The sequence below is a fragment of the Pseudorca crassidens genome, chromosome 1, assembly GCF_039906515.1.
Source record: "Pseudorca crassidens isolate mPseCra1 chromosome 1, mPseCra1.hap1, whole genome shotgun sequence".
Lineage (NCBI taxonomy): Eukaryota > Metazoa > Chordata > Mammalia > Artiodactyla > Delphinidae > Pseudorca > Pseudorca crassidens.
Window position 1 is genome coordinate 146,359,983 of NC_090296.1, and position 12,031 is coordinate 146,372,013.

At 51.8% G+C, this 12,031-nt stretch overlaps 1 protein-coding gene across 1 annotated transcript in view; it reads left to right on the forward strand.

Moving 5' to 3' along the window:
* The first annotated feature begins 8,885 nt into the window (after positions 1–8,885).
* PDE8A (phosphodiesterase 8A) overlaps positions 8,886–12,031 on the forward strand; it is a 136,418-nt gene continuing 133,272 nt past the window's right edge. Inside the window, exon 1 of the mRNA XM_067697842.1 lies at positions 8,886–9,269. Within this exon, the coding sequence (XP_067553943.1) occupies positions 9,057–9,269 (213 nt within the window). The 5' untranslated portion in view covers positions 8,886–9,056. The remainder of the gene's footprint in view (positions 9,270–12,031) is intronic.

Sequence of the window (12,031 nt, forward strand, 5' to 3'; positions counted from 1 at the left end):
TCGGACTTCAGGTATGGCTTGATCGGGGTTCAAGCAGTAACATCAACACACATTAACTCTGGATTGGATCACGTGCCTATCTCGAAATCAATTTCTGTGGCTGGGGATGTGGTACATACTAAACATTCCACCCAAATAATTTGAGTTGATACTAGGCGTGACTGTGGTTTCCCAGAGGAAAATTAGGTAGCTATAAGGATGAATGGGTGCTGGGCAGGAAAAACAGCTATCCATTCATATTTCAGCTCAGGGAAAACATCCTGGTGCTCACTCTCCTCTGTTCAAGGTTAAGTCATTTCCCACTGTGCTACACAATCAGAGCTCCTTGGACGTCACAGCATTCATCAGCTTATAATTATACTCTGATGGAGTTGAATGAAGGAGCCTGCCTTCCACCCCAGATTATGAGCTCCATTGATAGGCAGGGGCTATTTGGCCATCACTGTATCGTCAGTATCCAACCCAGTGCCTACACTTGCTAGACGCTCAGCAGAGTCTGTACATGAAGGGATGAATCTGGGACCCCGGTTATTATGAGGCCCAGCCTGCTACTGTGACTTTTTCCAGCTGCACTGCTTCTTAGGCTGGAGTCTTTCCCCTCCAAAGTCTTCTCTCCCCTGCAAGCAGGCTTGGGCACACTTATACAGGACACCCCTCCCGAGAGAAGAGAATGACAGTTTTCCCATGGGAGGTGGGAGGCCTGAGACCCAGAACTCAGGGCGGGTGATTCAGGCCATCAGAAGCAACTTGATGAATCAGGAGAGAGGCCAGAGGAAAAAGGAGGGTTACTTTGGATTAAGAGCTTTAAGAGGAGTGATTCATGATCGTTGTGGCTGACATTTAAAAAGCCCCAAATACTTTTGGTAAACAGTGTGCTGCTTTGCATCTTGCCTCCCGTTTATCCTGGGACTGAAGCAGCCCACAGTCGCTCTGGGGTGTATCATATTCACTTTCTGCTTCTCAAGCATCAGTGATGTTTGGCTCCTCAGTTTCCCGTATGTAACTTACTATCGCCAAAACTTATTTTCATGGAAGTGCTTGCACAGTAGAGACAGGTTGGGCTTTGGTGTCAGTTACGGCACAGTGTGCACCCAGGTTCTGCCGTCTGCTCTCTGTGTGACCTAGGACAAGTTACTTAACCTCCCCGAGCCTCCATATTCTCTCCAATAGTGAAAAGATGACAACATCAACCTCTCAGGGCTTTGGGGATATTTAGACGGGGATGCTTCTTTGTAGTGCAAATTCCAGGTTTAAGCTGTGGCGGGTGGATGGAAGGGGTGGGAAGGAGCATGTGTGTCAGGGGAGGGAGGAGAACGGGGAAGCCGCAGGGCTCTGGGGTCTCCCTGCTCTACCCAGGGGTGAGCGTGAGTCTGAGTCCCCAGTAGAAAATCTGTGAACTGACGCTGGAAGGGCTCTTTGCCCAGATATAAACTCTGCCAGACACAGGGCGCAAACAGCATGCCTTCAGGGCCTAGGAGACAAAGTGAGACACTGTGTGTGTGCGCACACGTGTGTGTATGAAGGTGTAGGGTGACCGGTCGGCCTGGTTTGCCTGGGACTGAGGGTTTCCCAGGGTGCAGGACTTTCAGTGTGAAAAGCTGGAGAGGAGAGTCTTGGGCAACCTAAGACGTGGCTGGTGACCCTGTAAGTGTGTCTTTTCCCCGACTTGTGCCGGGAGCCCAGAGGAGCTTCAGCACCCTGAGGACTCCAGGGCCTCAGCTTTCACAGCCTCAGGAGTCGGTGCCAGGGCCCAGCTGTTAACATGGTGTGGGGTGCCAGCAGAAGGGAGAGAGTGGGGGGTGATCTCACTGCCTCACCCCAGACCCCCTCAGACACTCCCAGAAGCAACTGGCTGAAACGTTGCAGGAGGCTGGAGGCCTGCCTTAGTAGAGGGGGAAAGAGCCAGCAAAATGTGGGTCATTACCACCATGGTGACCAAGGTGAGGTCTGGGGAAACATGGGTTCCATATAAGGGCCGAGCCAGAACCCGGCACTTAGCGTGATTTTTGTCATTATATTTTCTGTTGGGCCATTGATAGTCTAGAGTACTACTTTTTACTTTTAATCTGGTCACTGTAGGGAAACCTTTCATGTTGATAACTCTTGAATTGATTTCTGCGTATTCTGAGTATAAAGCGACATTACTTGCCATTAATGATCAGTTTTATCTCCAGTTCTAATTTCTAAGCCACGTCTCATTGCACTTCTCAGACCATCTAGATAACATTGGCTAATAGCAGCGCTGGTTGTTGCCTTTCGTTTTATTTCTGAATCCATTAATTATGCTCTAGTCAAGTGCTTCTTGGTCTTGGGGCACTCTTTAGAGTAGACCCGCTGAGTCCCAGCCCTGCGGAGTGTTCTAGTGCTTCATTATTAAATAGCTTGAAAGCTCTTAGCTGGAAATAAATATGCTTCATTGTATTAAAGAAGCATCTTCTGTTTTTAAGAGCCTTTGTAAAGGGTGGGTATTGGGTTATTAAAGACCTGCATCAGCTCTTGTTCTAAAAAACCTCAGTGTCTTCGTCTGTAAAATGGGGGCAGGGGTAGGGGAGCGGGAAGAGAAATAGTAACCACTTCATGGGGCCGTTTTGAGGAATACGTGAGCTCACACACGTGAAGTGCTTGTCACACAGGCTGGCCGGTGTCATCGCTGTCACAGGTCCCATCTCAGGGCTGCCTGGACACACTGCTCTCCTCCTCCAGGCCAGGAGACCCTGTGTTGCTCCCCTGCTCCTGCCCTGAAGGAGGGGCAGTCAACAGCATTCCTGGCCCCTAGAAACCAAGTGCTCTTTTCAGGTGGAATTTGGCTGAGAGCCACAGGCTGGGCGGTTGGGAGGCTGGGTGGGTTGGGATGAGCCCCCAGGGAAAGAACAAGAGCTGGAGGACTTCATGGGTCCTGGCTGTGGTCCATCCAGCTGTGTGACCTTGGCGTGTCACTTGACCCCCCTGTGACCTGCTTCTTGAGAAGGCCATTCCTGAGGAAACCTGAGGCCAGTCCCACCTACCCGGGAGGGGGAGTGAGGCCAGGGACGGAGCCAGGGCTGGGGCACTGGGTCCAGGGTAGAGGGAGGCATGGACTGTTGTTATTAAATAACAACATGACCTGCAGGGCAGACCCTGTGAATTTCCCCCAAGATACCAGATTCCTCCCCCGCACTGCCCCATGCTTGTCTCCCCCTGCACACACCTGGACAGTGCACTTTTCAGAGGAGGAAGGCAGAACCGGTCACAGAATTTGTGGGATCCAGTGCGACATGAAGAGAGCTGAGGTGTCAGGACAGCGAGACGGTCCTAGTGGCATCTGGGTCCCTGTATTCTTCTCTTCCGGTATTCTTGGGAAATGAAGCAGTAAGTACCTACCCTGGCTGAACTAGTGGAGTTGGTCTCTGACCTTTACAAACAAATACAGCAGTGTTAGGAATTTGGGACTTTCTCCAGTAGGTGGGAGAGGATATGACCCACTGGTGTGGTGGGAAAGTGTGGATGGAGCCAGGGAGCTGGCACTGGGGGCAGAGCTCCTTGTTGGGAGTGGAGGAGTCTGAGACGGCAGGAGCTAATAAGGTCGTTTTGAGGAAGGGGGTCCACATTAGGTTGTCAATCCTGCGCTCCAGGAGAAACACGAGTACCAAGGTCTGGAGCCAAATAGAGGAGAGAAATGCAGGTGTACGTCTGAATTCTGGAGTGAGAGGACAGCATCTGGGGGCTACTCTCTACTGTTCTCACCTATAGGAAGTGCTGCTCCCTCCTTACAGTTCTGGCCTAGGGGCGGATCATCCAGTCCCTCCCTTATCTGAGAAAGGCTGGAACATTCAAACACTTTACTAAAGGCTTGGGAGTACAGACAGAAATAAAGATAAGGAGGCCAGGGGCCTGGAGAGGATGATCAACAGAGGCCTTGCATCTGGGGGTGGCTGGATCCCCCTTATCCAGGAGCAGAGGGCATGTCCAAAGAGCTCCCCCTTCTCAGTCCCTCAGCTCAGCCAGGCTCTATGTTTTCATTTCCCCTCATCCCTTCTGGAGCTGGGGTGGGCTGAGGGGTACATAACTTTTTCACCAAGCAATTCAACTTTTAGGAGTCCACCTTACAGAAAAAGATACATTCAAGGATGTTCACGGCAGCCCTGTTTCTGATATCCTAATAGCTGTGTGTGTGTGTGTGTGTGTGTGTGTGTGTGTGTGTGTGTGTATAATATTTAACATAGAAGCAGGTCTGGAAGCATATGGTCCAAACTGTTAACAGTAGTTACCTCTACGGAAGGAAGGGAGTGGGAAGGAAGAGAGACTCTCCTTTGCCTCTGCACACTTTATATACTTCTGCTAAGTTTGCTTTTTCTTTTCCTATTTTTCTAGCATGTATTAATGTGTAAATTATAAAATGTGTAATTTTAAAACAATTTAAAAATTCCATTGTAGAAATCTAGGGCAGGACAGGAATAAAGACGCAGACGTAGAGAATGGACTTGAGGACACGGAGAGGGGAAAGGGTAAGCTGGGACGAAGTGAGAGAAAAGAATTGACATATATACACTACCAAATGTAAAATAGATAGCTAGTGGGAAGCAGCTGCATAGCACAGGGAGATCAGCTCGGTGCTTTGTGACCACCTAGAGGGGTGAGATAGGGAGGGTGGGAGGGAGATGCAAGAGGGAGGGGATATGGGGATATATGTATATATACAGCTGATTCACTTTGTTATACAGCAGAAACTAACCAACATTGTAAAGCAATTATACTCCAATAAAGACATTAAAAAAATTACATTGTACAAAAGTTTGAAAGCTAGAGAAATGAACCTGGTGAAGTCTGATGCCACAGATTTGTAGGGGTATTGAACCTCGGGGTCATTTCATTTCCTCCAGCAGTTGCTGGCAGTCTGTGCGGAGGCCTGGAGGAAGGTGGTGTGGAAAGGACCCAGGAGAAGGTGGGAGCTAAGATGCAGGCGCTCAGTAATTATTCTAGGCACCTGATGTCAGTTAGCCCATTTAATCCCTGAGAGGTAGATATCCTTAATCCCAGATTTACAGTAGAGGAAAGCAGCTTGGAGAGGGGATGTTTGGCAGGGTTGGGGTTCACACCTCAGGGTGCAGGATCTCTCCCACTTGTGGCTGCTTCAAGTCCAGTTCAATGGGGAAGGCGAGGAGAGGAGTAGAAAACTGAGTGCCAATAGCAGTCTTTGAACGCTGACTCCTGGGTGGAGGAGGAAATAAAGCCAGGAGGGAGCATCGGTTGTAAAAAGGGTCAGCTTAAGTGTAAGAGGTGTGGAAACGGAGTCGGTTTGGGTTTTAGATAGAATAAAGCTGTGTGGGACCCTGCATCTTCATGTCTCCCATGAACTGATGAAGCGGCCATGAGGACTGAGGAGTCTCCTGGGAATGGCCTGTGCTAGTGGGTGGGTGGGGGCCCAGGCTGGCCTCTGTCCCTTGGGTGACTTCTTTCCCGGCCCCACTGACCTCATGCCTGAGACCGCAGAGTAAGAACTGCTCGAGGGGACTTCCCTGGCGATCCAGTGGTTGAGACTTCTCCTTCCAGTGCAGGGCTATGTGGGTGGGGTGGGGTGGGGTGCCGGTTGGATCCCTGTTTGGGGAGCTGGGATCCACTTGCCTCCGGCGAAGGAGCCAAAACACAAAACAGGAGCAATATTGTAACAAATACAATAAAGACTTTAAAAATGGTCCACATTAAAAAAAACAAAAACAAAAACCAAACTGGGGGCTTCCCAGGTGGCGCAGTGGTTGAGAGTCCGCCTGCCGATGCAGGGGACACGGGTTCGTGCCCCGGTCCGGGAAGATCCCACGTACCATGGAGCGGCTGAGCCCGTGAGCCATGGCCGCTGAGCCTGTGCGTCCGGAGCCTGTGCTCCGCAACGGGAGAGGCCCCAACAGTGAGAGGCCCGTGTACCGCAAAAAAAAAAAAAAAAAAACAAAAAAACACCAAACTGAAGTGGACCTTCAACTACAATTCTGAGCCTGGTGGGCGTCAAGCACCTCTGCTTGGGGGAATGGATTGGGGGGGTGGTGGAGGAGTATGTTCTCCTGCGTGCCATGGAACTTCCGGGTACCCACATGGCTGGGGGTGCCTCTCCTGCAGCAGGAGTGGGATTGTTCGTGAGCCCCCTACATACCACACGGGCTGGGATTCTTCATAGGGGATCAGGAGTCCTGGGTGAGCCAGTGGGTGGCCCATGCCAGTGAGGTTTGGGTTAGTTCTGTCATTGTGACCCCTTTTGTGTCCCCTGTCACTGAGGTCTGGGGAAACTGGATACAGAAGTGTTCAGGGACCTCAAGGTGCAGATTATGGCCAGGGAAGGAGGGGTGGGGTGGAACTGATGTTAGGCAGTTGAAGCTTAGATGGGGGGTGGCGGGGAGAGACTGTGACTTCCTGGAGTGTCCCAGGCTGAGTTCCAGAGTATGGATGAAAGTGAGTGGGCGGTTGTTCCTTGTGACCCCAGAAGTGGGCAGAGGACTCCTGCCGTTGCTGTCTGCTCCTGCTACGTTCTTAGCCTTAGCTTTCTAAGTCTAGAGTCTCCAAATTGCAGAGCTGGAAATCAGTTAACGCTGCCATCCAACAGGTCTCTGGCAACAGAGAGGGCAAGAGTCCAGCTCAGGACAGCAAAGGGCAGCGCAGGAGGCCAGCGAGGTGGGGCTGGGGATAAGGGTCCCCACCCCGAATTAGAGCAGGGCTCAAGGATTTCCAAGGTGAGCCCAGGACACCGAGGTCCTGCCTCCGAAGGGGAGCCCAGAGGGCAGCCTGAAGCCCCTGGAGGAGGCAAGGTCAGTGCCGGGAGTCATCAAGGCCCGGCTTCTCAGTGAGGTGGGGAGGGGAGGACAGAGGGCGTGAGATAGACTTTCAAGCACTCTGACGGTGTTTTCTTCACCAATTACTGTTTATTTAGAAGAGTGCAGATTCTGCCTGGAAAAATTACATTCAAAACCCAGCAAAACAGAGGCAGAAAACACTACAATTGATGGTAAATTTCTTTTTCTGTGTCTTTCAAGACATCTTCTTTGAGCCGCTGGTACTTTTATAAGGCGTGGAGGCACACATAAGATTGCTAAATGTGCTTATGCTAAATGTGCTTAAACTTGATAGTGTAAGTTAGGTGCCAGTGGTTTGGGCCCGCTCGGGCTAGTAAAGAGGGCCAATAGCACAAAACTGCCCTCGGGTTACCCGGCCTTTGAGCTCTGCCGCCCTCGGGAAACTGCCCGGTGCGCATCTCCAGCCCGGGATACCCCTGCTCGACGGGCGCCAGGGCTGTGGATCTTAGGCTCGTCTTGAAGCCCGAGTCACCACAGGGAACCCGCCTCCTGAGCCCGTCTGGCAGTCTCAGCGCTGCAACAGGGACTCCAGCCTGGAGCACGCGTCCGGGTCTTTACAGTAGCCGGGCTGGAGGCGGGAGCCCTGGCACCTCAGGGTCTTGCCAGGGCCGCGCTAGGAAAGGTGTGGACGGCGGGAGAGGAAAGGGACCCGTCGCGTCGGGGTCTCGGCTGACCGGGAGCCGCAGGGAGGGCGGGAGAAAGGGCGGGTCCGAGGTGGGCTGCTCCGGGGTCCTTGATGGACGCCCAGGAGTGCCACCCTCTCGCTGATCGTGGGAGGAGACCCAGGCACAGAGAGGCTAAGTGATTCGCTCAAAGTCACACAGCGAGCCGCTGGCTATATGTGTGGGATGTAGTTCTGCCAACGCGTCTCGCGTCATCACAGGCCGCGCCCGGCACGGCGGACGCCTGGTTCTGTTCCCGCAAGCAAGGAGCCTTTGGGGCCTTGGGCGCCCCGTCCTTTGGTTAAGAGGAGAGTGGGACGGCATCCCCAGCTTGCCCCTAAATGTAGCTTCTTAGCATCCCAGCATCACAGCCTCCCGGTCGCCTGTGTAGGCGGGCATGGTGCTCCAGGTCTTGGCGCCAGAGGGAACGCACAAGGACTGCGGCCCCCGACAATGACGCCCGGACCCCACCTGCCTGGGACCACCCGAAACAGAGGTCCTTCCACCGGCCTCTTTTAATGGCTCCGAGATAGTGACCGTTATCTCTACTTATGTATTAGTCATGCAGCTGCTAAGTTATGGAGCCGGAGCCGGTTTTCGAACCCATTGGTCTGGGTTTTGGTGGCCGCAGGCCGGAGATCAGAGCCCACCGGCCCGGGGTGGCTGTGTGTGGCCTTGGGCAAGTCTTTCTCCCCGCTGCCGGGTAGCGCGCCCCTTCCGTCGTGGCCGCGCCTGCTCAGTGGCGGGAGGGGCCCGGGAGGAGGCGGCGGGCGCCCCAGCTGCTTTGCATTGACGCCAGCACCGGCTGGAGGTCACAGCTGGGGGCTGGGCGCGGCGTGCTGCCGGGAAGACCCGGCCCGGTTAACGGAGCCGGAGCCGCTCCGCCCGCAGCTCCCGGGTGAGCGCCGCCGCTTCAGTGCTTCTCGACGGCACGGCTTCAGATCCGACTGGAGCCGAGGTCTCTCCTTCCCTACCCGGGCGGACGCTGCCTCGCCGCCCCGACCGGCTTCCTCCGGCCCCTACCCCTCAACGGCGAGAGATCTAGGCTAGCTTTCTCCGCCACCAGCCCTGGGACCAGGAGCATTTATTTATTCGCGGAGCGGCGTGGGTGCCCGAGCCTCGAGAGTCGGCTGCTAAAGCGCCGCGGAGCGGGAACGGGGCGGTGAGCGGGCGCAGCAGGAAACTCACCTCCCTCGGGGGTCGTGCCGCCCCACGGCGCGGACTCGCCTGCTCTCGGGTCGGGAGAGCTCAAATCTCCTCCCCCGAAATTCCCCGGAAGCGCGGCGCGGCCGAGGCGAGCGCGGCGATGTAAGGGAGGAGGCTAACGGCTCCTGCTTCAGGAAGGGCACGTTCGGAGGGGCGGCCGCGGTGCGCTGCCCGCCCCACCGCCCCCTCCCCATCGCCCCCTCCCCACCGCCGCAGCTGCTGCTCCCGCACTGCGATAAAAGGTGCGGCCGCACTTCTTGGCGCGAGACCGGCGCTCGCCGCCGCCCGCTCAGGCGGCTGCGAGGCGCCGGGCTGGCCGTTTACTGACCGTTTCGCGGCTACCCGCCAGCGTGTCGGCGACGCCGCCTCCAGCATGGGCTGTGCCCAGAGCATCCACGCTTCCGAGAGCCGGGTGGTGTACCACGGCGGCAACGAGGCCGAGGACGCGCCGGGCCCCGCGGCGCCGCCGTTGCAGCCCGGCGGGCCGCGCCTCCCACCCGGCCAGACGACGACCGCATCGGCCCGGTCCTGCGGCTCCAGCCTCGTGGAGTCCGAGTCAAGCGTTGGCAGCAGCAACGGCAGCACGGTAAGGGGTGCCGGGCGGGCAGGGGCTTCGAGGCTTTGGTCCGCGGTGAAATTCGGGCTCCGTGGCGCGGCAGGTTTCCCACAGGGACGGGTGGGGCTCCCTCCCGGGCCGCGGTGCCCTGTCGCCCGGCTTTGGATGACTTTGACGGACGCCAGCGGGCCGTCTTGCCAGGGCAGCGACTGGAGGCGTACCAACCCTAGTCCTGGGCACCGTGCTTAGTAGAGTTGTGCTTAGGACGCTTTCCGAGCCGCGGCTTCGGTCCCTGGGACACATCCGACCCGACGTGTCGAGCAGGAGGGACCTCTGTGAACTTGACCCAGGCTCTTGAATCCATTACCTCCCAAACAGCGGGTACAGAGGAACACCGCCCCCCTCCCCCCCCCCCGACACCAGCCCAGGATATTCTGGCGCGACCCTGAACGTTAAGTCAGTGTGAACTTTGTTCCTTTGGTTCTCGTGGTGGAAAGGGAAGGCCGGCTGGCACTGTGAAGCCGGGGTACTGGACCCTACCACCGTGTTGCGTTTTCCCTCTGTCAGCTTTGCACAAGCATGCAGTTGCAGTTTTCCATTTTCTTTGGGACTATTAAAATGTAATCTGGAACATCAGCTTTGCTTCATTGCACGTGTATTTGAGGTTCACTTTCATTAGCATGCATGTTGTACCTGAAGCATATGTAATTAGAAAATAGTATCAGAAACGCGATTTTTGAAGCGTTCAGCAGAACAAAGTTAATTTTTTATTAAGCGGTCTTACTGGGACAGTTTGTGACTGTGTTTTTAAATTGCATGTCTTCTCCAGCGCCTATTGCCTTGGCTATGTTTTGTCAGAGTTTCTGGGCTTAGTCTTTGTTAAGGTTTTCTAAAGGGAAGGTATTTTTCCTTTTTAGAAAAAGGAAAACAATGTTCATGAAGGCAGACTGCAGCAGCTTTCGGGTTCTCTGATTTGAAATGTTAGAGCTGGAATTCACGCATTGGTTTATGTGTTATTAAACTAGGGGAAAATATTCCTGTATGAATGGCTGCAGATTGTTGAGGATCATCCCTCTGGTTGCTGCTGTGTTTTAAGAGTCATTTGCAAAACTGTCTTGATTTTCTTGCTTATTGAGTACTGCTAGACCTCCCAAATTAGAGGGATAGAAATTGGTTCATTTTCTGTCTTAAATTACTAGCAGTCATCGTGCCTTTTCTATAAAAGTGAAAAGTCTTTTTCAGTGTTGCATAACACAGATGAAGTGATTTCTCCCCCTGTCTTGCGCTATCTGAAAATTCAAATTTATTCTGATGATCAGATTTGGATTCCTTCTCCTACAGAGTCTTTGTAGAAACCTGTGATAGTTTTAAACTATTAACCTAAGCTGCTCTTAATGTCACTGTAATGCTTGTATGTTAAGCTACCTAACTGGCTTAAAAAAAAAAAAAAAGACGTCACAGGTGAAGTTGAATATGGAAGCTTTAACAGCTTTCAAGTGTTTGACCCAAATCTGATATTGGTTATCTTGCATTAAGTAGTATTAAACTTTTAGTCACTAACGTAGCTTTTTAAGAAAGAGTCCTGGGTCCTGGGTCCCGAATTCACCCAGGTGTCTTGTAAGCATTTCCAGTGTAGCAGCTTGCTCTTCTGCCATCCACATTGCCTAGAGGTCCCCTGTGTTTCTAAGAGTCTCAAGTATTCTGCCCATTGTCAGACCATTGTCTTGAGTTGGGGTCCAGAAAAATACATTCATCATTACAGTGCTTAATCCACTGGTATGCGTATAGTGGTGCTAAATAAATGTTTGTTGAGTTTTATTTTTGTTGTTAACTGAAGAAACTTTTTCAGTCCCTGGAATTGGATTCCATGAAACCTCCAATGTAGGCTTTAAGGTTAGGTTTTTCAGGAGGAGGAGTCAAATTATAAATAACCCCACAACCATAGAAATAATAGTCCCATGCTTGTTATTCATGAACTATATATGTTGATACCACATCTCAGTTACAGATATTTGTAATTAGGCATATCAGATAATAGGCAGAGGTAAATATCAGCATTTTTTTAGTTCAGTATTTTTTCTTTAAGGAAATGAATCTTGAAATTAAGATATTCAATATACTTTGGAAATTTAAAAACCCATGTTTAGGGAAGATAAGTTTTCAGCAGTTTAGCAAAGTCAAATTATTGTATAATGAATTTGAATTCCTTTATATTAACATATCAAGATCCAATTTTAGTTTATTAAAAATATTTTTCTTAAAAATATATTAAGTTAGCTTATTGTTGAGTGAATTCCAGTCAGAAATTCATTGGGGAAGTTTTTGTATTTCTGTAGCATATAGTAAACTCCAGTTCATCAGAATGCTTGGGAGTTGATAATCAATTGCCTTCTCCGATTAATCATCCCCTACACCTGTAGCGTATCCCACATGTGTTCCATGAAGCAATTTGTGGACTGTTAATAAGTATTAAATGAATAAAGTGTCCGTGGTCAAATTAGTTTGGGAATTACTGGCTCAGACTAAGTTTGGCAGATTTCTTTCATACAGGATTTGTCAGAAAGCTTAATTTCCTAAAATGCACTGTGAATCTCCAAGTGGTGTTTAGAGTGTGCAACATTTCCCAAACGTGTTTGATTATGGAGCCCATTTGTTGAGGTATATCTTAGGCCACATGTTAAGACACGATTCCTAACATGAGATACCGATATTCAAAGTACAAGAAATGTACTTAACAGTAAAACTCAATAAACATAATCTGCTTCTTAATGATTCCAAAGGTACTTTAGGAT